The sequence below is a fragment of the Siphateles boraxobius genome, unplaced genomic scaffold (assembly GCF_051911475.1).
Source record: "Siphateles boraxobius isolate OS27281-9 unplaced genomic scaffold, OSU_SipBor_1 6, whole genome shotgun sequence".
Lineage (NCBI taxonomy): Eukaryota > Metazoa > Chordata > Actinopteri > Cypriniformes > Leuciscidae > Siphateles > Siphateles boraxobius.
In genome coordinates this window covers 30,152,367-30,172,833 of record NW_027509186.1, presented here as the reverse complement: position 1 = coordinate 30,172,833, position 20,467 = coordinate 30,152,367, and the positions used below count along the sequence as shown (strand labels likewise).

The 20,467-nt window shown below is 35.3% G+C and overlaps 3 protein-coding genes across 4 annotated transcripts in view; 1 reads left to right on the top strand and 2 right to left on the bottom strand.

Moving 5' to 3' along the window:
- Window positions 1-5,792, bottom strand: part of tyw1 (tRNA-yW synthesizing protein 1 homolog (S. cerevisiae)) — a 66,959-nt gene extending 61,167 nt beyond the window's left edge. For both annotated transcript variants that reach the window (XR_013195976.1, XM_077208838.1), the window contains exons 1-7: window positions 5,584-5,792; window positions 5,078-5,208; window positions 4,833-4,967; window positions 4,640-4,741; window positions 3,358-3,552; window positions 2,995-3,273; window positions 1,581-1,700 (exon numbers count right to left, since the gene is read on the bottom strand). Coding sequence is in view for 1 of the 2 variants with exons in the window: in XM_077208838.1 (XP_077064953.1) it covers window positions 1,581-1,700; window positions 2,995-3,273; window positions 3,358-3,552; window positions 4,640-4,741; window positions 4,833-4,967; window positions 5,078-5,208; window positions 5,584-5,644 (1,023 nt within the window). In the remaining variant the exon portion in view is untranslated. The remainder of the gene's footprint in view (window positions 1-1,580; window positions 1,701-2,994; window positions 3,274-3,357; window positions 3,553-4,639; window positions 4,742-4,832; window positions 4,968-5,077; window positions 5,209-5,583) is intronic.
- A 328-nt stretch (window positions 5,793-6,120) lies between these two features.
- tmem120ab (transmembrane protein 120Ab) lies at window positions 6,121-10,149 on the bottom strand. The gene is made up of 12 exons (XM_077208827.1): window positions 9,931-10,149; window positions 9,706-9,824; window positions 9,492-9,608; window positions 9,346-9,405; window positions 8,646-8,741; window positions 8,474-8,563; window positions 8,239-8,304; window positions 7,403-7,464; window positions 7,195-7,287; window positions 7,053-7,117; window positions 6,818-6,886; window positions 6,121-6,594 (listed from the first exon to the last, which is right to left on the bottom strand). The coding sequence occupies exons 1-12, from the start codon at window positions 9,997-9,999 to the stop codon at window positions 6,484-6,486; spliced, it is 1,017 nt and encodes a 338-aa protein (XP_077064942.1). The 5' UTR covers window positions 10,000-10,149; the 3' UTR covers window positions 6,121-6,483.
- Window positions 10,150-11,218: 1,069 nt separating this feature from the next.
- On the top strand, window positions 11,219-19,148 carry gdpd1 (glycerophosphodiester phosphodiesterase domain containing 1). The gene is made up of 10 exons (XM_077208828.1): window positions 11,219-11,724; window positions 13,952-13,994; window positions 14,246-14,381; window positions 14,529-14,574; window positions 15,794-15,915; window positions 16,057-16,146; window positions 16,254-16,387; window positions 16,600-16,659; window positions 17,969-18,020; window positions 18,199-19,148. The coding sequence occupies exons 1-10, from the start codon at window positions 11,589-11,591 to the stop codon at window positions 18,334-18,336; spliced, it is 957 nt and encodes a 318-aa protein (XP_077064943.1). The 5' UTR covers window positions 11,219-11,588; the 3' UTR covers window positions 18,337-19,148.
- The last annotated feature ends 1,319 nt before the right edge of the window (window positions 19,149-20,467 follow it).

Sequence of the window (20,467 nt, the reverse complement as noted above, 5' to 3'; positions counted from 1 at the left end):
GCGTGCTGATCCAGACCACAAAACAATATCTGGTCGTAGGTTAGTGGTGGCAATCTCAGCTGGAAAAATAAGCCGTTGATCAAGATCAGCCAGCATCTTCCAGTCCCAAGCAGCTTCCAGTTGTCCTGGGCGAGAATTGGTGTTAACACCTTTTCTTGGTGGTTGCTCGCCTGGGCGGAGGAATATTGTCTTCTGCGTGTAACGTTTTGCTAGAACAGGCAGCAACTTATTGGTCATACTACGCTTAATACTATAGTATTTATGCAGTAAATCTGTTCCTACTTGCAAATATGTGCAAATATCAAAGGTTTCTATATGGGTCATTTTTGATACAAAAACTGTGTGTGTATATAAAGTAAGAAAGGAAATATAAATATTTAATGAATATCTGGAATAACAAATGATAAAATACATATATTTTAAAGAATCAGCAAAGAAACACTCAGCCATGACTGAAATAACATAGGAAATGAATACGGGTCATTTTAGACCCATGTATGTAAAATTGATGTAGAAATACAAAAACTGTGTTTGTTTATAAAGTAAGAAAGGAAACATAAACATAATGATTTTTGGAAATCAAAAACAAGATATTTAATGAATACCTGGAATAACAAATGATAAAATACATATATTTTAAAGATTCAGCAAAGAAAACACTCAGCCATCACTGAAATAACATAGCAAATGAATACGGGTCTTTTTAGACCCATGTTGCGCAATAGAAGGGTTGCGATACAAAAACTATTTTTATTCAAAAAGAAAGTAAAAATAAAAATAAGGATTTGTGATGATCAAAAACAAGTTAATTGAGGAATACCTGGAATACTGAATGATGAAATTAATTTCTTGCAAATATATAGAAAATTAAAACTCAGTCGGGTCTATTTAGACCCATGTTGTGCATCAAAGGGTTAAGAGTCTCACAAAGAGTCGAACGACGTCTCGTCCCCTATCGAACACTATCACTTGGGAATAAGGTCTCTAGTGTTCCTAACACGCTCCACACTATCACTTGGTAGTAAGGTCTCTAGTGTTTCACTAAATAACTTGTCAGGAATAATCGACAAACAGACTTCAGCAAATGTCCTTCAAATGCTTTAATCGCGGCCGGGAGAATACTCGAGCAGTTCTCAGAGCATCTCTCCCAAGAAGAAGCTTTAAGCTAGGCCGGAGGATCTCAGATAAATTCCATTGAGAATCCCACCAGTTAACACGGATACAACAGTTTTCATAGAATAGGGAGGTATGGCAAAATGACATGAATTTGATTGGTTCTTCATATGCAAACCTTTCTGTAACTAGGTAAAGCAAACTTTGTTTTAATGATTACTTCATTGTTAATCTTAAGGTTCTAACCTAGTCATCGGTCTAGTTTCATTTCCCATATATGTTATTTTTACACTCAACAGGGGTATGGCAACATAGGGCAACAACATTCAAAAACACAGAACTGAACGTTTTAGTACATGGTGTTTCAAAGTGTTAGTATGTAAGATAAGGTTAGATGTTAGAAACATGGTTATTTTAATATTCAGTTTAAAAATTCCACCACAAGACAAAGCTGGTTTTGTTTTTACCTTGGCTTTCTTCATACGATTCATCACATTCCCAAGGTCCTCCATGTCAATGACGGAGCCATGAGACTTCTCTTCCTCAGCGGAGGACCCCGCATCACTGCTGGACTCCATCAGCTCCTCCTGAAAAACAAACAAGAAAAAAAAAAAAAGTAAACTTCTCTCAGAAGCATATATTACTGTTGTTTTGTTTTTGGACAAAAAAAAAATTCTCTCAGTGCATAGCCTCAGATTAAATCCTGCAGGCACCCCTGAAGTGAACCACATCATATTAAAAGTCAACATTCAATGCCAATAATTTGGGCGGGATTTTATACATCAGGATTTGGTTGGATCAAAACTGGGATGTAATATTATTTGTTAAAACTTAAAGTCACTACTACAACACTAGGTGTGTTCCGGGTGTTGGTGTGATGTCAATAGAGCCCTCTATGACTGTGTTTACACCTGGTATTAAGATGTGTTTTAATACCAGGGTCTACAACGTTTTCAGCTTATCCACTTTTGACCACTTCCAGAGGTAGTCCAACGCATTCGACCGGATTGCTTTCGTTGTGTAGACGCTCATGTGGACGAATGCGTTCAAACAGCCACAAAAGATCGTCTATTCTCCGTCTACTGACTTAATACGTAAACATTACCCTAACCCTTATTTTGTCTATTAGATTTAAAAAGATCTGAAAAACCCATTCATTTCACTTAATACTTAAAACAGGGCCTATACTATTCTGGTCTCTAGATATGGCTCAACTCCCACCTTCTATAGATGTCCCACTTTTAGAAATGTGGTTCTAGTCAAGATAAATGTAGCTAATGATGGCATAGAGATGCTGAGTTGAATTATTCTGAAAGTTAAAATATATTTTTCTAATCTTGTATGACTCTTAGCTATGTCTAAAATAAAATATTAACAAATGCTTTGCTTGAATTGATAGCTATGAATTTTATTAGTTAGAATTTCTGATGATTGCATAACGCTGAATTAAATAACTTTGATTAATAAAGTTCATTTTAATAGGCTTGTAAACAAACAGGGATGCACTCTGTTTATTTGCGGACAAATTAGGTAGTAACAGTCAGTTACTTCATTGTTTGGCTCTCTAATCAGTGGAAATGCAGGCGAGTGTTCAAGCAAAAGCCTTTTTGCCATGAAAACCTGAACAATTTCAGTGGGAAAGGGGGAAAATGGGAGCTTGACTTTATGAGTACGAAGTTTTCAAAAGGTAAAATATATGAGTGGGACATCTAAAAGAATAAAAATCTCAGAAGTCTGTAATGTCACCCCTGCTGTTCAGATCCCATTTACAATAGTGCACCACAGACTGCAGGGGAACAATCTGCTCTCTGGGTGTGCAGCCCGAGAGCAGTTACCATGACTACATGTGTTCAAAGACATCAGAGAGGAGGGCTGGCTTGCCTCAGAGTTGTTCTTCTCAGCGAGCGAGTGACTGTCCTCTGCCTCCTCCTTATGTTTCTTCTTATTCTTGCAGCTGCTCTTCTTGCACTTGCCAGAGCAGGCCTTCTTCTCCCCTTTGGCCAGGGCCTGCAGCCGGCTCAGGAACTTCGTTTTCCAGGCCTGAAAGTCAGCCTGCACGCTGCCATGACGGCTCTTCACCACGTTGCAGTCGCCTTCTCCTTTGGTCATGATCCGTACGGCACTCAGCATCCACAACCACTTATCTATGTTCTTACTGACCTGAAAACAGAAAATATATTTAGTGCAAGATCCATGCAACACAATCCGATCAAAAACAGATGCTAAAATGCAGGCGTGTCTCACGGTGTTATAATGGCCCACATAAACTGAGTTCCCCAGCCCAAAGACGGCATATCTCATTCCCTTCAGGTATGTTTTCCCATATCGGAAGTCAGTGGACGCTTCCTCAAGCCATTTGGAGAACCATTCGGCGCTCTCGGTGGGCTGTCCGTCAGTGTATGTGGCCACCAGGAACACACAGATCATCTGGCTTGTACACTAAAGAAGAATGATATGGGAGCATGAAGACATTTTTGAGATGGACAAGAGTGATTACCAAATACTAAATGGGTGAACTGGGTATTATTTCCCTACAATCAAAAGAAAAACATTTATATTAAAAATCACTATACCTATATTTTATATTTGTATAAATATAATTTATAAAGGGACCTTATGAAATTTTAATGAGAATTAAAACTTAAACACAAATTTTCATTTTTTTGTGTGAAAAATTTATAATACAATAATTAAAATTTTAATAAAAAAACTTTTTCGCCCATGGCATTACAGTAGACAACATACAATTGTTATAAAATATTACCATAATGGTATTACAAACTTAGTTTAATTTATCCAAAATACTTTTAATTTTTTTTTTCCTTTTTAATATATTTTTTTATTATTATTATTTTAGGTAAAATATGATCTGGACTTTTCTTTCCGTTTTTGAGATTTGCCAAATGTTACGCAAACATCATGAATAAACCGTGATATATCACTTCTAATGCTATATATCTGCTGGAAGGACAACAACTGGGGTCTTTTAGACTATGAGCTGTCCTGTGATGGATTGATTCAGCTCAACTATGCACTAATTCAGAGTGTGAGAATGGACAAATTTAAATTCAATCAAAAACACTTTTTAGAAGCAGTTGTATTTTTTTCCTTTATCTGGAAGTACTGAAGTCATTCAATGACACTTCAATTAAATTATGATAATTTGCTCTTTAAACTCTTGAGGTTTCATTATTTAGGTTCAAGTGAGAAAAAACGCTGGTCTATCTTTTTACATTTTGCTCAGGGAGAAGTATTGTGATTACCTACCAGCATTAATATCAATATTTCCTTTAAATGTTAGTGTGGTAAGTGGTAATTAAAAGATATGAAGCTCCCAGTAATTCCTATTATATTCTTCATTCCAAAAGAGATATTCTTATCATAAAGTCATGACAAATCCTCAAGTTTAAATAATCCATTCCTACTTCCTCAAAGTTGAAAATGATCCGCCTGTCTGAAATCCAGTATGGGACCAGTCCAGCACATATTGGGCAGTGAAATAACACTGAAAACAAGCTAATCTCACCTCCTCAGCCAGTCTGTCATCTGGGTCATACTCTTTCATATCTATAACCTCACACTGGATCCCCTGAGTGCTGACGTCTTCAGCAAGCTCTTTTGCAAACCCCTAAGCAAAGTAAAGAAGAGTAAACCACACATTGGCATGTAATACTTTGAAATAGACCATTTCACAAAAATAATAATAATTGTATTTATACCTTTGCTGTTCCTGTCTGTGATCCATAGAAGACTTTGACCCCAGAAACATGAATGACCTTTTCTATTACAGGTGAAAGTTCCTGTTTTTTTGTAGACTCATATGGCAATAGATTTACAGAGTTGACCGTTTTTGTCTATAAAAGAAAAAGACAATGTTATGTTGTGTTTTCATTAAACTACAAGGCAAAACCTAACAAAGACTTTAAGTAGCAGAGAATCTTTAAGGGTAAACACACTTAATTACCTTTTTGAAAAGCATGTTGACAATAAACCAGACTCCTATGAGAACAGCAGCAGTAGTGTACACATAAAACCTGTTCTGCCACAAAGACAGCAGGTAACTCTCAGTGAAATCCCAACCATCATTCAAAGCACCTGTGAATGCAAGAAAATAAAATTTGCGCAAAATAATAGCACTTGACCTGTCGGGAATGATGTAAGCACACAATAAGCAACATTAGTAGTTGATGAGATAGACAATCGTTATGAAACGGCCGTGTCTCAAAACCTAGTAACTTACACCATCTACCTAAACAGCATTGTTTACCATTATAGTAACGTTACGTTAAGAAAAGCCGAGACTGGTAAGGAAGGTAGGGAGCTCACTAGGGTTTGACACACAGCCTAAACGTGCAAAAAAGTGCATGTGCATACTACAGCATGGCTACACTGTTATATATGATTAACGTTAGCAGTTTAATTTAACTCATATTCTATGGGTTATTATTAGCCGTTTCAAAATAAACCTACCTTGCAAATCAGCGCCGACTGCAGAATACACTAAACTCGAAAACACCACTAAAAACAACATTTTCTGTTGTCTATCGAACAAAACAGTACTGTTTATAAATATATAACATCAGCCAGCCAAATATCTAACTTAATTTGTCGCATATAAATCTCTGGCTCAGTTTACGGCTGCACGTCGAAGGACGCCGCCATATTGCTATGACAAGAATGCTGGGAAAATGAGGTCATCTCAGGTCATTTACCGCAAGTGAGCATTCACTGTTTGAATTTTTTTTATCATAATAATACGTATATAATTTATTTGAATCATGTAATTTTTATTATTACTACTACTACAATTGTTGTTGTTGTTGTTGTTGTTGTTGTTGTTGTTGTTGTTGTTGTTGTTGTTGTTGTTGTTGTTGTTGTTGTTGTTGTTGTTGTTGTTGTTGTCATCCACGTGAGTCTTCAGTGGTTGAATCAAATATAATAATATGCATTTCATTTGTTTATATCATATAAATAAATGTATAAATAAATAAAGCACTATTGTTATTGTTGTTGTTGTAATAAACATTTTTTATTATTGAAATAAGTTAATAGTTTGGTCTTAATTATTTAACTTATAGTTCACATAAAACAAATAACACTCTTCATTCTTATAGTTTTTTCAAGTTTGTAAATTTCACTTAAATAAACAAACAACTTTGTTATAGATTGTTCAACATCCAACATCCATTCAAAACAAAATGCAGTCTGCATGTCCTCTGGAAATTAAGACTTTTTTGATATTCTTACACAAAGATTTTTGTCATTATTGACTTACATTTTTTAAGTCTTATTTTTCAGCTTATTTTGCGAAAATAACTGTGGTAGAGTCTGTTGTCCTCATTCATATTTTTACACGAAAGCTTTTAAAAATCACAGACTCTTGGTATTTTGCTGGGTTTTGCGTTTGTGACGAACAACTGCAAGTGTAGTGAAAAAATTTCCAGCAAACAGAACCAGAAAGCAGAAGCCACACATGGAAGCCTACAGTGAAAAGAGATGAAGATATTAGATATAAGATGGTTGCAACTTCAAAATCACACTTTCAACAGATTTATTAATAAGTATAGTGAATTTGACATATCGTTAGCCTCAAAGCATAATTGCCTGAGTCATAAACATTTAAATATTACTTAGGCAATTATGCTATGAGGCGATCACTTTAGTGTCATGATGTTGTGGAAAGATCTATAAAAATAACACTGACCTGCCATTCTTTACATTCAGGGAGCTGAACCATTCTGAAGAGGGAAATACTGTTCCAAAGCTGCCAGAACTGCATGAGACATAGACAACATTCAGTGTTCACAAAGATATAAATGTTTATACTGTTCATATGGCATTTCATATGCGGTTCCATTTTCAAAGCTTTATTCTTTAAAATCTAACTAATTGTGCTTTGAATATATTTATATTCTGAAATATTAAAAACAAAAACTTACTTGACCCAGGAAGAGAAAGGGAAGAAGAAACGTCAGTCCCCGCCACATCCACGACTGAAATCCCTCTATTTAAACAAAAATAATGTTTATATCTTTAAAGTGACATAAGGCTTTTCGCTTTCTTCAAGTCAGAAATCCTTACCAACAGTCAAATCCAAGTTGTGTCTTTCCCCTAGTGCTTTTAGCCTGTAGAGACACCCACTTTGATAGTAGTACTGAAGACACTGCACAAAGCCTAAAAGAGAAAGTGATACGTTTGCCTTCAAAATCTCTCAATATTACAGTGTTGGTATTTTTCCTGCAACAGATGTTTTACAGGGTGGTGTTAGCATGTAAGGCTTGAAACTTACTTTGATACAAACAATAGGCCAGAAATTGGTTCCTGAAAGACTGGTATGTTTCACCATCTGGCCTACATATTCAACAGAATTGTTGTTTAAGGGCAAATCAATACCAGCAATTTACTGATTCATAAATCAACATTCATTGTTTTGGTGCTGATACATCAACATAAAATTGTGCCTATTCCTGAATTCCTTGTGAAAGATAGTAGTATTCATATTTTAAACTAGCTTTTTAGTTTTCATTTTATTTTTAGTTTATGGTGCAGTAATTTTGTGCTTTTTTTACCATTTCAATTGAATATTATTATAATTTCCTTGTTAGCTGCTATATGGCAAAAACTTTAAAAACTTTTTTTAACACTTTACTTAAAGCCTTTATATATGATGCATTATAAAAGTATTTTTAATGGATTAATAATACTTTTAATGCACCTTTTAATGCACCTTTTAATGCATGTTACGTCTTTAATATTTATTATGCATTAAAACATGACAAAACTAATTTCAGATGTAAAAAGGAAACTTGGTCACAATTATTTATGAAAATATATAATTTGTGCTGGCAAATCGATTAATCATAAAAGTGTGTGTGTGTGTGTGTGTGTGTGTGTGTGTGTGTGTGTGTGTGTGTGTGTGTGTGTGTGTGTGTGTGTGTGTGTGTGTGTGTGTGTGTGTGTGTATATACACATATATATTTACAAAATGTTATGCTATAGCGATTAATCGCGATTAATCGATTTGACAGCACTAGATATAATTAATTATAACTTACATTATGAATAAATTATAATGCATTATACATAAAGGTTTTGGTCTGAAATTAATAGTCTGAAATGACTCACCAGGTTAGCATGACCCCAGACAGAAAGGTGGAAATGTAGTGGTGGAAAACCCACCAGCCTTTAATCCTATATAAATCAAAGCATATACATGGTTTTAGAGACGGCACAAGCCAGAGTAGGTCCTTGAGAGAGCATATTAAATCCATCATTGATCAAACGTTTCTCGTGTGACAGCAGCAATGTCACATCTTCAAACCTGAAAACTCTCTTAAAGTTTCATCTGACAGTTTCTGACCTGGATCCATTGCTGATGAGGACGCTTTCACGGATTGTCAGGGTGCAATAGTACCAAACCAACAGGAAGTTAAGAAGGGCATCGAAAACTCTACAGACACACAGCAAAAGCAAGCATGAAATGTGAAGTGAGGGAAGGCTTGTCAGACAGACCCGTGTGAACTCAGTCTTACCTGTAGCTGATGAAGAAGCGACATATGAAGGTCAGCAGGAACAGAATCACGGTCACATACAGCTTGAACCTTTCATACTCATCTTTGTATTCAGCTCTACATTACAAAAGTGTACAGACATATGATAAAATAAGTATAAACTATAAGCTAAAAGTCGATAAACTGAGAAGCAAAATTGTGTACATTTTTGTTGCACTGTAAAAAATATTTTCATAATTTGTTATCACAAAAATGTTTTCTTTTGTCAAATCAACTTAGATGATTTATGTGGTTCAGATATATAATATATATATATATATATATATATATTTTTCAGTTTCTGTTGATTAAACCAAACTCCTTAATTGCATTATCTAAATTTAAGCCAATAAGTTAAATATTTTTTTTACAGTGCATCTTCTAAAGTAATTGTATTCAAATGTAAATAAATATTAAATTATTGTATATTAATTATTCAAATAACTATAAATAAGTTGTTTTTTTAACATGTATACATTCATTTTTTTAAATTGGTAACAAAAAAATTATTTGTCAATGATGCAAGCTTAATTCTAAAATCTCAAAACAAGCCTCAAAATATTATGAAAAATAAAATCTTGTTTTAAATATTTTTATTTTTTGTAGTGGGCTTAAAGTTACAAATCTATTGCTATTGATATATATTTTATATATATTTCAGCAGATATTTTTTGGTGCTTACTTTGCCTCTTTGCTTGGAAGGTTGACATTCACACTCCCAAGGACAAGACTGAGATAAAGCCTTGAAAAGACAAGCAAAAACAACATTCAACTTGTAACTACAAAGCGAACCTTCCAAAACAGACTCATTTAGTAATCTTCCAGTACCCATTTTTCTTTGGAAGAAATGCTTCCATTTGAAAGATTAGGCTTGGCATATTTTGAATATGACCTTTGACCTCCTTCACCTCATTCTTCTCCTCTTCAGTCAGTCCTTTATCAAATCTATAATTCAGAGTAGGAAATGTATATTAAATTGCTACAATCACATAACAGAAAAAAATAAAGAAAAAAAGACCAAATAAAAACACATTTTATTTACTTAGTCAAAGACTTTAAATTGTCCTTTAAATTCTTTTTCTGTCGAGATATGGAGGCAGCAAAGCTTTTTTGAAGTTTGGAGACTTCCTCTAACTTCTGCAGGTAAAGCCGATGGGTCTCCTGGACACAGAAATGTTTTATTTCAACAGAAAAGTTCAGTTGTTTTGTAAGGTCTTTGGTTCTGAATCTTTTGGGCAAGAACAGATTCAGAAAGATAATATCCTACCTGAAGCTGCCGTAATTCTTTCTCCTGAGTCTTCCATTCTTGAAGGGCTGTTGCGAGTGATGTCGACATGTAAAACTTTATCAGTACAACTACTCAGTTAAACTAACCAGATTTCTCTTTCTTGGATAAATGCAGTAAAACAAACTGTGAAGGAAACACAGCAATGTCTTCAATGCAGATTTTTGTCGTATTTAAAGAGAGCTTCAGTTTAGAAGCATTTCAATAGACAATCTTCGTCGTATCTCTTATTTCTTAGCGATTGCGATATAGGCTTGAACTTTGCAGTGAACTTTGACAGACCAACTTGACTGACCTTTGACACACTTGGTTGCCTGCACTTTATAGGAAGGGCCACATATTCAGGGTTTCAACACTGTGAATTCTGACATATGAAATAATGTGAAATTGTATTAAGAAACTTCATTGGACATATAAAAACATTATGGGACTCGAGAATACATAGTCTAGTTATTTATGCTCTAAAGTCTCATGCCTTAGTTGCATAATCCAATAATCCCTCATAAAATCCATTGATGTAAAAGAGCACTTGTAAAGTAAGAGAACAGCTGAAACAATGAGAACTTGAACTTTAATCGAGAGATAACACCTTTTTATACCTTACAGAGCGGCATTCAGGTCAACTATATATCATTTTGTTTCAATATCTTAGGCTACTGCCTGGTCACATATTTTAGGAACTTTCAATGAATATACGGTACTTTGATGTCCCATTATTTATTTTTGTTTTTAAAGCATTATAGACATAAATTCCCCCTTTTTTGTGTGAGTCCCATATGTTAGATGAACTATTAGGCTATGTGTGTGTGTGTGTGTGTGTGTGTGTGTGTGTGTGTGTGTGTGTGTGTGTGTGTGTGTGTGTGTGTGTGTGTGTGTGTGTGTGTGTGTGTGTGTGTGTGTGTATATATATATATATATATATATAGATAGATAGATAGATAGATAGATAGATAGATAGATAGATAGATAGATAGATAGATAGATAGATAGATAGATAGATAGATTTTGATTTTTTATATATATATCTGTTACAGGAAAATCGCAAATTCACGCAAATAGGTTTTTTATTTAGACATTAATTAAAGTTAAACAACATTTATAAAATGTTATTTGACTTTCTGATCAACACTGGATCTTAATCACATTATTTCGGTGACCGTTTTTAATAAAGCAAACTTATTTGTTTGTTTAACGTCTTTTCAGTTGAATCAGAGAATGTCTAATAGGTTGAATGCTTCTATAGCATACTCTAGCGTTCACTCCCGTCATCAGATGCTCGTAGTGCGCATGCGCGTTCATGCGACTGTAATATTATTATTGACCCAAGCAATATTTAAACTGCGCAGGGGGATGGCCTGTAACACCATGGGTGGGTTTACAAAGAAATGCATGACGGTCCAATTAAAGCAGGATCTAATCTGACTGAGTGATACTATTATGTTCTGCCTCAGAGCTTCTTTCGGCTTTCTTCTGATCGGTGATAGAGTGTAGCAGCGGCGGCCAGAGGTGCTGAATGAAATCGACCGGTGTGTGTGGTGACTCCAGAAGAGACTGTCGCGTTTTACGTCACTTCTTAGTGAATTTGTAGTCATATAAGGTGCTTTACATCTGACTTGCTTGTCCGATTGCCTAAGGTAAAAATGAGCGCCGCGGTTTATGTTTTGTCAACGGTTACCGGGTATGTGCTAACATCGGCGTTACTGCTGAAGTGTCCATCACTGCTGCACCGGCGAAAGAGAGAAGCCTTCCGAAGCAGACACATCTCACACCGCGGCGGTGAGTGGACAAACGATGCTTTTATAAGTCATGTCAAATATAGGCTACAGCTTTTTGTAACGTAACGTTAGTCCAGTCAAGTCAAAACCCTGGGATATGCAAAATGCTGACTATGTAGGAAGCTTAGCCTACTAACGTTAGGTTTTGAGACAAAGTCAATAAATGAACCTTAACATTCATAAGATTGCTGACTGTAAAAGTCATGCACTTCAAACTTTATATATATATATATATATATATATATATATATATATATATATATATATATATATATATAAGGAGAAGGCTATTTATTAAACACATAAAAGGAAATAAATTGATAATAGCCTATATAGCCTAGATATTATACACATAGGCCTACATACATGCATACATTCATTCATACATACATACACACATACACACACACTCACACAGAAATATAAGGAATGCAGCTCCATGAAAGTGAAAGTACAAACTTCCATAGCACATTAGGATATACTAAGTTCTCGATCTGTGCAATCCAAATATCATAATGTTTGTGACCCGGGGGTCCAGATAATTTACAAATGGCTCCCATATTTTGTGGGAAAAAGTCTGTCTTAGAGTGGATTACACACGTGAGGTATTCCAGTGATATCAGTTCCATTAACACTTTTTGCCATTGTGGTAGATTTTTTCCCCTATGGACCTGACTTAGGTTGAACCTGGTGTCCTTGACACCTGAAAACATTATACTCAGTTGAGCTACCTCTGAACGTGCGAGTTGACACAATCTAACCACAAAGAGTCGAACGACATCTCGTCCCCTATCGAACACTATCACTTGGGAATAAGGTCTCTACTAGTGTTCCTAATACGCTCCACACTATCACTTGGTAGTAAGGTCTCTAGTTTCGCTAAATAACTTGTTCCATTAACTAGCTTGCTTCCTGCACAGGAATAATCGGCAAACAGACTTCAGCAAATGTCCTTCAAACGCTTTAATCGCATCCGGGAGAATACTTGAGCAGTTCTCAGAGCATCTCTCCCAAGAAGAAGCTTTAAGCTAGGCCAGAGGATCTCAGATAAATCCAATGATAAATTCCAAATTCCATTCCAATGATACATTACATCATTCCTCTACAATTTGATTGGTTCTTCATTACTTCATAATCACAAGTTTTCAAACCTAGACATCTGTCTAGTTTCATTTCCTATATATGTTAAATACACATGCACACACAACCAAAGTCATGAGTTTTCTCACTAAAAAACTAAAGGGGAAACATACATTTCAAATTTAAATATTAGATTGTTAAATAAGGTTAGATGTTAGAAACATGGTTAGTTTAATATACAGTCTAAAATTTCCACCACACCATCGTTTCACAGAGGGGGGGTTTATCAATGATCCACTGCAGAAGAACATTTTTCCATGCTGCCAAATACATAAAATTGAAAAACACTCTTCTGTTAGCAACAGAAGTTAAATTATGCTCATGTAACCGGTCCTACTTGTCCCGCTCCGAGTGGGATTCAAACCGGAGTCTCCGACGGGGGAGGCGGGTACGCTAACAAGGATGTTAGATCACAGCCACTAGTGCCATTCACTGGCACACCTCTTGAGGCAAGGGGATTTAGGTTTACACACACAGCCCTTATTGGCATATGTCTGTTACACCCAGTAGGTGTACTGTTATTATTATAATCTATACATAATATTATAATATTGTTTGATCATTTTCCCAGACTTTGTCCCAGATATCCTCATCATTGCCAGTTCGATCACATAAAGATTTATAAAAAAAAATCTAATCTGCTAATTTGCAAAAAAACTGAAAGATTCTGACTTTAGAAGTTTATATTTATCCATAATTGATTGAAATTACATTGGGTTACCATCAACAAACAAGTCTTAGAGCCTTACCACACCCCTAGTCACACCAGGAACTGAAGTTCACATCATTCCTGGTTCAAAATCTGGATTATGTAAAAATTAGGTATATAAGACAAATTTCATAATACCTTCATGTTGGGCCAGTGTTGGTTCAGAGGGTTCATCATTGACTTGTCTTTATTGACTAGGCACTGGAGTGTGGACTGTGAAGTGGAATACCGTAGAAACTACATATAGATGTAGTCTGAATATAAACATTACCTAAAGTAATTATTTTACAACCAAAATCAATACTGTGAGCAAACAAAGCCCTGCTATTACAAAATAGCTAAATATTGTCCTGTTACTTGTTGTTTTGTTCATCTTCAGGGGCCGGTGAGAACTTGGAGAACACAATGGCAGCCTTCAAGCAGTGAGTTTATCAATGGGCTGCTCTTTATGGCTTGGATTTGCTAGTTAATATATAAGTATACTTGATGTTGTAGAATTCAGAAGTATTCTATAGTGGTTTTTCCTCTTTTCTGAATATGTTTCATCCTTCCTCTAATTGCTATCATCAGTTGATAAATAAATTGTGCAAAAATATTCTATGATGAAAATCTTTGTTAATTTATGGACAAATGCATCCCTAACTCATCTGTTGTATGTTTTCTACTTCCTCAGCGCTGTAAAACTTGGCACTGACATGTTGGAGCTGGACTGTCATTTGACCAAGGATGAGCAGGTGGTGGTATTGCATGATTCCAACCTCAAGAGGTCGACTGGCATTAACTCTTACATCGCTGATGTGTCTTATGCTGTGAGTGGAGAAACTTCAAACATCCTGTATTCACACTCGCAGTCCAAATATTTTCAAGCCTTGACTAATTTGTTGCAGACATAAAACTCTTATGTCAATAAATAAATGCTGTAATATAAAAGTGTTTGTGTGTGTTTGTTCTCTTAGGAACTTCCACCTTACCTTTGTAAGCTTGGGGTGACTTTCAAACGAGGTGAGTTTTCAGTCCGGGTAATATTCAACAAATTTGATTTAAGGTATAATCAAGCAGATTCCCAATGTGCCTGAAGTGTTACTTGTATGTAGCCTGTAGTGGAGAGAAAAAAATCTGAAATTATCATTGAAAATCTAATTGAATCATGGAAACGTTTTAGAATTTAAAAAAAAATTAAACTAAGTTATTTGAAAATGCTCTTTGCTTTTTGTTTCTGCACTATTTCTGTCACTAATCAAATGTTAACAAATTTGTAACTGATCATGTGAGCTCCTTTGTATCAGTTTATTAAGTTTGACGTCATGCGTCACCGCTTTTGGGTCCAAACGCTCTACCAGATGCACCAAGAAAACAACAAATGGTGCTAATATACACTCATGATGTGATGTAATGCTACCAAAAAATTATAATCCTAACCTTTATCTCCGTACCGAAATTCCAAATGGTCAGACAGTGATTCATCTTTTATAAATCCTTAAAATACTCCAGTTTGGGATGCAGTGAGCATGGAGACTGTAGTGTACACCATACGTTTTTAAATGCTTAGCTTAAGTCAAGTCACCTTTATTTATATAGCGCTTTTTACAATACATATTGTTTCAAATCAGTTTTACAGAGATAACAGGAAAATAATGTTGTAATAATATTGTTAAATATAAAATTAAATGTCCCCAACTAAGCAAGCCAAAAGCCAATGGCAAGAAAGGTGAAAAAGGCGACAGTGGCAAGGGACCAAAACTCCATCAGGTGACAGAATGGAGAGAAAAACCCTTTTTTCTTCTGGCCAATGAACGAACGGTGTATGATTATAATTCAGGCAGCATTATAGGTCAGTTGTCAGATTGGATCAGAACTTAAATGTGTAATATGAATAAATAATGCTCATAAACGGCCGTTGAGATAGTATTCTCAAGTGAAACGAGGAGAGGCTTGGACCCGGAAACGGCCTTCCTTACGTCATGATTTAACAAGTGGATAGATGGTCCGATTGAAGCATGTGCCTCCATTAAAGGGCAAGCTCTTTGGGTCATTCCTAAAATCACACAGGATAACATGATTATGAGATTTTTCTTTTTTTACAAACTTTTTGAATTTATGCAGTTTGAATGCAGTTGTAATTAAAGCAAAAAAGAGATGTGCAAACTAAAATACTTTATACATTTTTAAAACAAGCCACTGTTTACTTGATTCAAATATGTTTAGTATACATTAATTTCAGAGTGCTACTGTGAAGGAGGAGATGACAAACGCATCCCTTTGCTGAGAGACGTGTTTGAAGCTTTCCCAAACACCCCTGTAAACATCGACATCAAGGTCAACAATGACACCCTCATCAAGAAGGTGTGATGACCCTGCCAGTGCTGCTCATATTTCATTTCCTTCAATCCTCTGTCTGTGCGGCTGTTGTCACCACTAAAATTAATCAGGTTAGATAGACAAGTTTGTCAGAAGCGAAACAGAGTTCTACCTTTTTTCCGTCAGGTGTCCGAGATGGTCATCCGATACAACAGGGAGCATTTGACCGTCTGGGGAAACTCCAGCAATGAAATCGTTAGGAAATGTTACGAAGAGGTGAAACATTGTTTTTTAGTAAACAACAGTTTTACTCTGACAGTAAATTATTTGAACTCGAAGTATGCAAAATCTCAATGTTTGATGTTTTCCCGCTTGTTTTGTAGAATCCGCAAATCCCAGTCTTGTTCAGTTTGTCCAGAGTGCTGCTGTTAGTGGGTCTTTTCTACACAGGCCTCCTGCCCTTCGTCCCGCTCAAGGAACAATTCCTGGAGATTCCAATGCCTTCAATTGTTTCCAAGTAAGGGACATTTGCATTTTAGTCAAACTTACATACATGCTCATTCTTTTACTTCCAGGATTTAGAAAAATGTCTTTAGATTTGACCCTTTAGTAGATTCAGGCTCTTTTAATTTCATGCATTGGATGAACTTTGGATGCTCATAAAACAGACATTTTCTCTAAAGATTTTGTTGGAAATTGTGAAAGTGATACATATTTTGTTTCTTGTAGACTCAAAGATCCTGAGCGTCAGACACGGAGTCAGCGTTTTATAACGTGGTTGGCAGACACGTGAGTTTATGTACACTCTGACCTTTTACCTAAATATTTCCTTAACACGGTTTATATGTTTCTTGAAACTAGATAACTGCCTGGGGGGTATTACATAGAGCAGGTTATGTGACTTACTGTGGTGTGTTTACTATAGTAAGTTGATAATCTCACTTTTTGGTTCTAAAAACTGTATGTTAATAGCAATAGCATTATTCTCTGAACATAACCTGCACTGGAGGTTAGTTTACTTCAGAAGTATTGAGCTCATGCGTGCCTTATTGATGAGGCTCCAGTGGGCGTGACAGATTTCACAGAATATTATATAAGCATTTATATATACTCAATACTTTATATACTCAATACTCATTTTCCGCAGAATAGATACACGATACCAGCTGCACTTTCTCCTTCTCGATTTTCTCCGACAGCAAGTTAACACACAACCCGTCTCTCCTTAATCACTCGTTTCGTTTGCTCCGGATGAATATTTTTGCTGTTACAGTGCTTGAATTTTGCTGGGATTGCATGAATTGCTCATCATTTTACACATTTGTGCAGATTTTGAGTGTGAACACATAGAGTGGCTACTTACTATTAAATTGAGTTTTTCCGATGCATACTGCGCATGAACATGTTGAAATGCCAGTCTTGGTAACCATTCACATAAACACACACAGTCAATTATGTTTTAAGTGAATGTAAACATTTGAGAAAGAAAACAACATTTGTAACAGTATAATTGATCCGTGCGTCAGGTCTTAAAGTGACAGCAGCCTAATTTACCTACAACCAAATTATGAAAAATATAAAAAAATATCTATATGGCTGTTTTTCCCCATGGTATCAATGTCCAAATTGTGGCAAGTGAAAATTCTGAGTGGCTAGTAACTTTGGAAATCTACTAGCCACAGTGGCTGGTGAGCAAAAAAGTTAATGTCAAGCATTATAATTAGCATCACACAAACAATATTATTCTTGTTCACAGTAATAAAAAACTGATTAAAGATTAAAATATAAGATTAAAAAAATACTTAGAGTGTAAATCGCCATTAAACAAAATTAAAAAAGAAGTAGTATGGCCTGCTTCTTCTATAGTGTCCATTTTTTTTAAATTTAATGGTGACTCCTGTCTTTGTCACCGTTAACTCTGAGTTTCATACTCCGAGTTGACTGAACTTTCCTCAAACCGTGGTTTTGTAACCTGCATACCTCGAGTAAGTGAACTGAACTGAACTGAACTGAACTAATAGTAATTACAAGCATCTAATATTCGTAATTATTTAAAGGTTGTTAATATGGTGGAATGATAATATGGATTTATTTTCAGGCTCCTCATGAGAAAGGCTCTATTCGATCATCTGACGGGCAGAGGAATACAGGTGAGCGAGAACTGATCTTTAAATGAGATTTAGGTCATACACCACATGTGCTTTATGGGTAAACATTGTTTTGAGTGCATGAGCAGATGGCAGGAGCTTTGAATGGAATTTCACTCTTGTCTGGAATGTCATCATGGGACTTTTCCACTGGTCTTTGCTTTTTCCTTTCCAACCACAGGTGTATATCTGGGTGTTGAACGACGAGGAGGACTTTAAACGTGCCTTTGACCTTGGAGCTACAGGCATTATGACAGACTATCCCACAAAGCTAAAGGAGTTCATGGAGAAAAACAACTACGCTACCACCCTTAAATAAGACTCAAGGCCAAAGTAAACAATCCATATGCTTTTCCGCTGATCTTTGGCCTCTGAATGGGCCTTTTAATTACCCAGCAGTCTTGATGTTTATGTCCGTGAGTGTAAAAGGGGCAGCTATCAGTTCTGCATTAATCTGCAAACAGCAATTCAGCATCAGAGCCGTTTAAAGCGAACTGGATGTCATGAAATCATTCTGTAGCTTTAACTTCATAGCAATACACATTTTCCATAAAAAGCCGGAGGACTTATAAGAGACTATGCTGAATTATCAATTATATTAGGTTGATGTCATGATCATCATGATATTTCTGTGAAATTTACCCTACTGGCACTTTCAATGTATGATTGACTGGCAGTTGATTGCGTCATCACAGTGTGAGGATGTACATCCTACTGGTACTTGCCGTGCATCAGTTTCTGCAATAACACTGAACTCACTAAAGAGTTAATTGTCTAAATGACAATACCGAAGCTACTGAAGTTTTTCCAAGGCACTGAAAATTAACACTAGTTTTAAGATGTATTATGGGATTGTTGAGAGACCAGTAATCAGAGGGCACTGGAGATTTTAATGTTTACTTCAGTACTATGTGGTTTGATTGACGTCTGTATATTTTGTGTTTGTAAATTTGTTTTGTTTTTGACCATAAGAGATTGTCAATTTCAAGATTTGTGGCTTAAAAGATGCCTCAGTATTGCTTGAAGTGTTAAGTGTTTAGTTTAATATGTGACCAGTCAGACGTTTTGACCACAATTCGATCTTCATTATTACTAATTTAAGCATGTTACAATATTAAAGTAATCAAAACTCATATTTAAGCTGCTTCAAACCCTGCTTTTTCTTTAAACGCAAACTAATGTATATAATAATAATAAATTAAATATAAGTTAATTTATAAAAAAAAATCATACATAGGGGAACTTTATATTTGTCTTTTAAATAAATTTAAAGTATTCAAGCCTTTAGGTCAAAAGGTTTTGTGATCATGAGAAACAAAGTCAGTCAGGTGTATCCAAGTTTTTGACTGGTTGTGTATGTTTTACTGTATACTGATGAATGAGGTTGTGTTGGAGTGTAACTGGGTCACAGACAAGGGTTGTGTGTGGTCATGTGACTTGAATGAACTTTTGCTGGGTCAGGAAAAGATTTTAACTTTAAAATGTTGGTGGTTTTACTTTTGAATTGCAAGAGAAAAAGAAACATTTTATCTCACTCTTTTAAGGAATACTGAAATACAGGATGCATTCAAAATTGACATGACAGTAACTCACTCTATAGTAACTTTTAGCCTTGTGCTGTGTTTAATTTCCTTGTTCATATTTTCTCCAAGCCACTTTGATTTGTTGTGTACTGTACTGTTAAAAGTGATAGCTAGAAAGATGAATTCAAAGATTAGTCATAGAGCCTATTTGGTTTCAGCTGCACTGTTCTGTTTTGGATTTGTGAATATAATGACATAAATAATTTATAAATGAATTTAAACAATTATATCTTGCCTTTGTGTTATTAATCGTATTAAATTATTAATGAATCAATTCATTATTATATTATTAATTATACATCCCGTTAAAAATTAAACTATTTAATTTGAACCAACAGTTGGGTTTATCCATATTAGCTTTTTTTTTTAAGTGTACAACCCTTGACGCATTAAGGCCGGTAACTTACACACACACACACACACACACATTTTGAACGGAAGAGGGCGCTCTATGGTAACTAAAACTTGCTCTAACGAACCAATGCAAAATACTACGAGATAACAAAATATAAATTTACAATAACATTAAAACGTCTACACCCGTACATTTAACAACTTCTCACTTTCTTTGATTATAGCTTTGCTATACTCTGAGTTCAGTGTACTTCAAAATGTTTTTTTCTTTTTTACAAAGTTTTAAATAAACAAAATACTTACATAGTTGTATTTGTTAACTTCATCACACAATGAATACAGTGAAGTATCTTGTACCTTTTACTTCCACGTAAAACATGTACTGGTAGAGATGTAGCCTACTGGTGGTAGGTTTTCGACATAAGTTCTCTAAACTCAGTTACAGTTGCAGGTAGATACCAGGCCAATTTATGATTGGTTGTTTTTTCATGTTCTGACCAATCAGCGTAATGT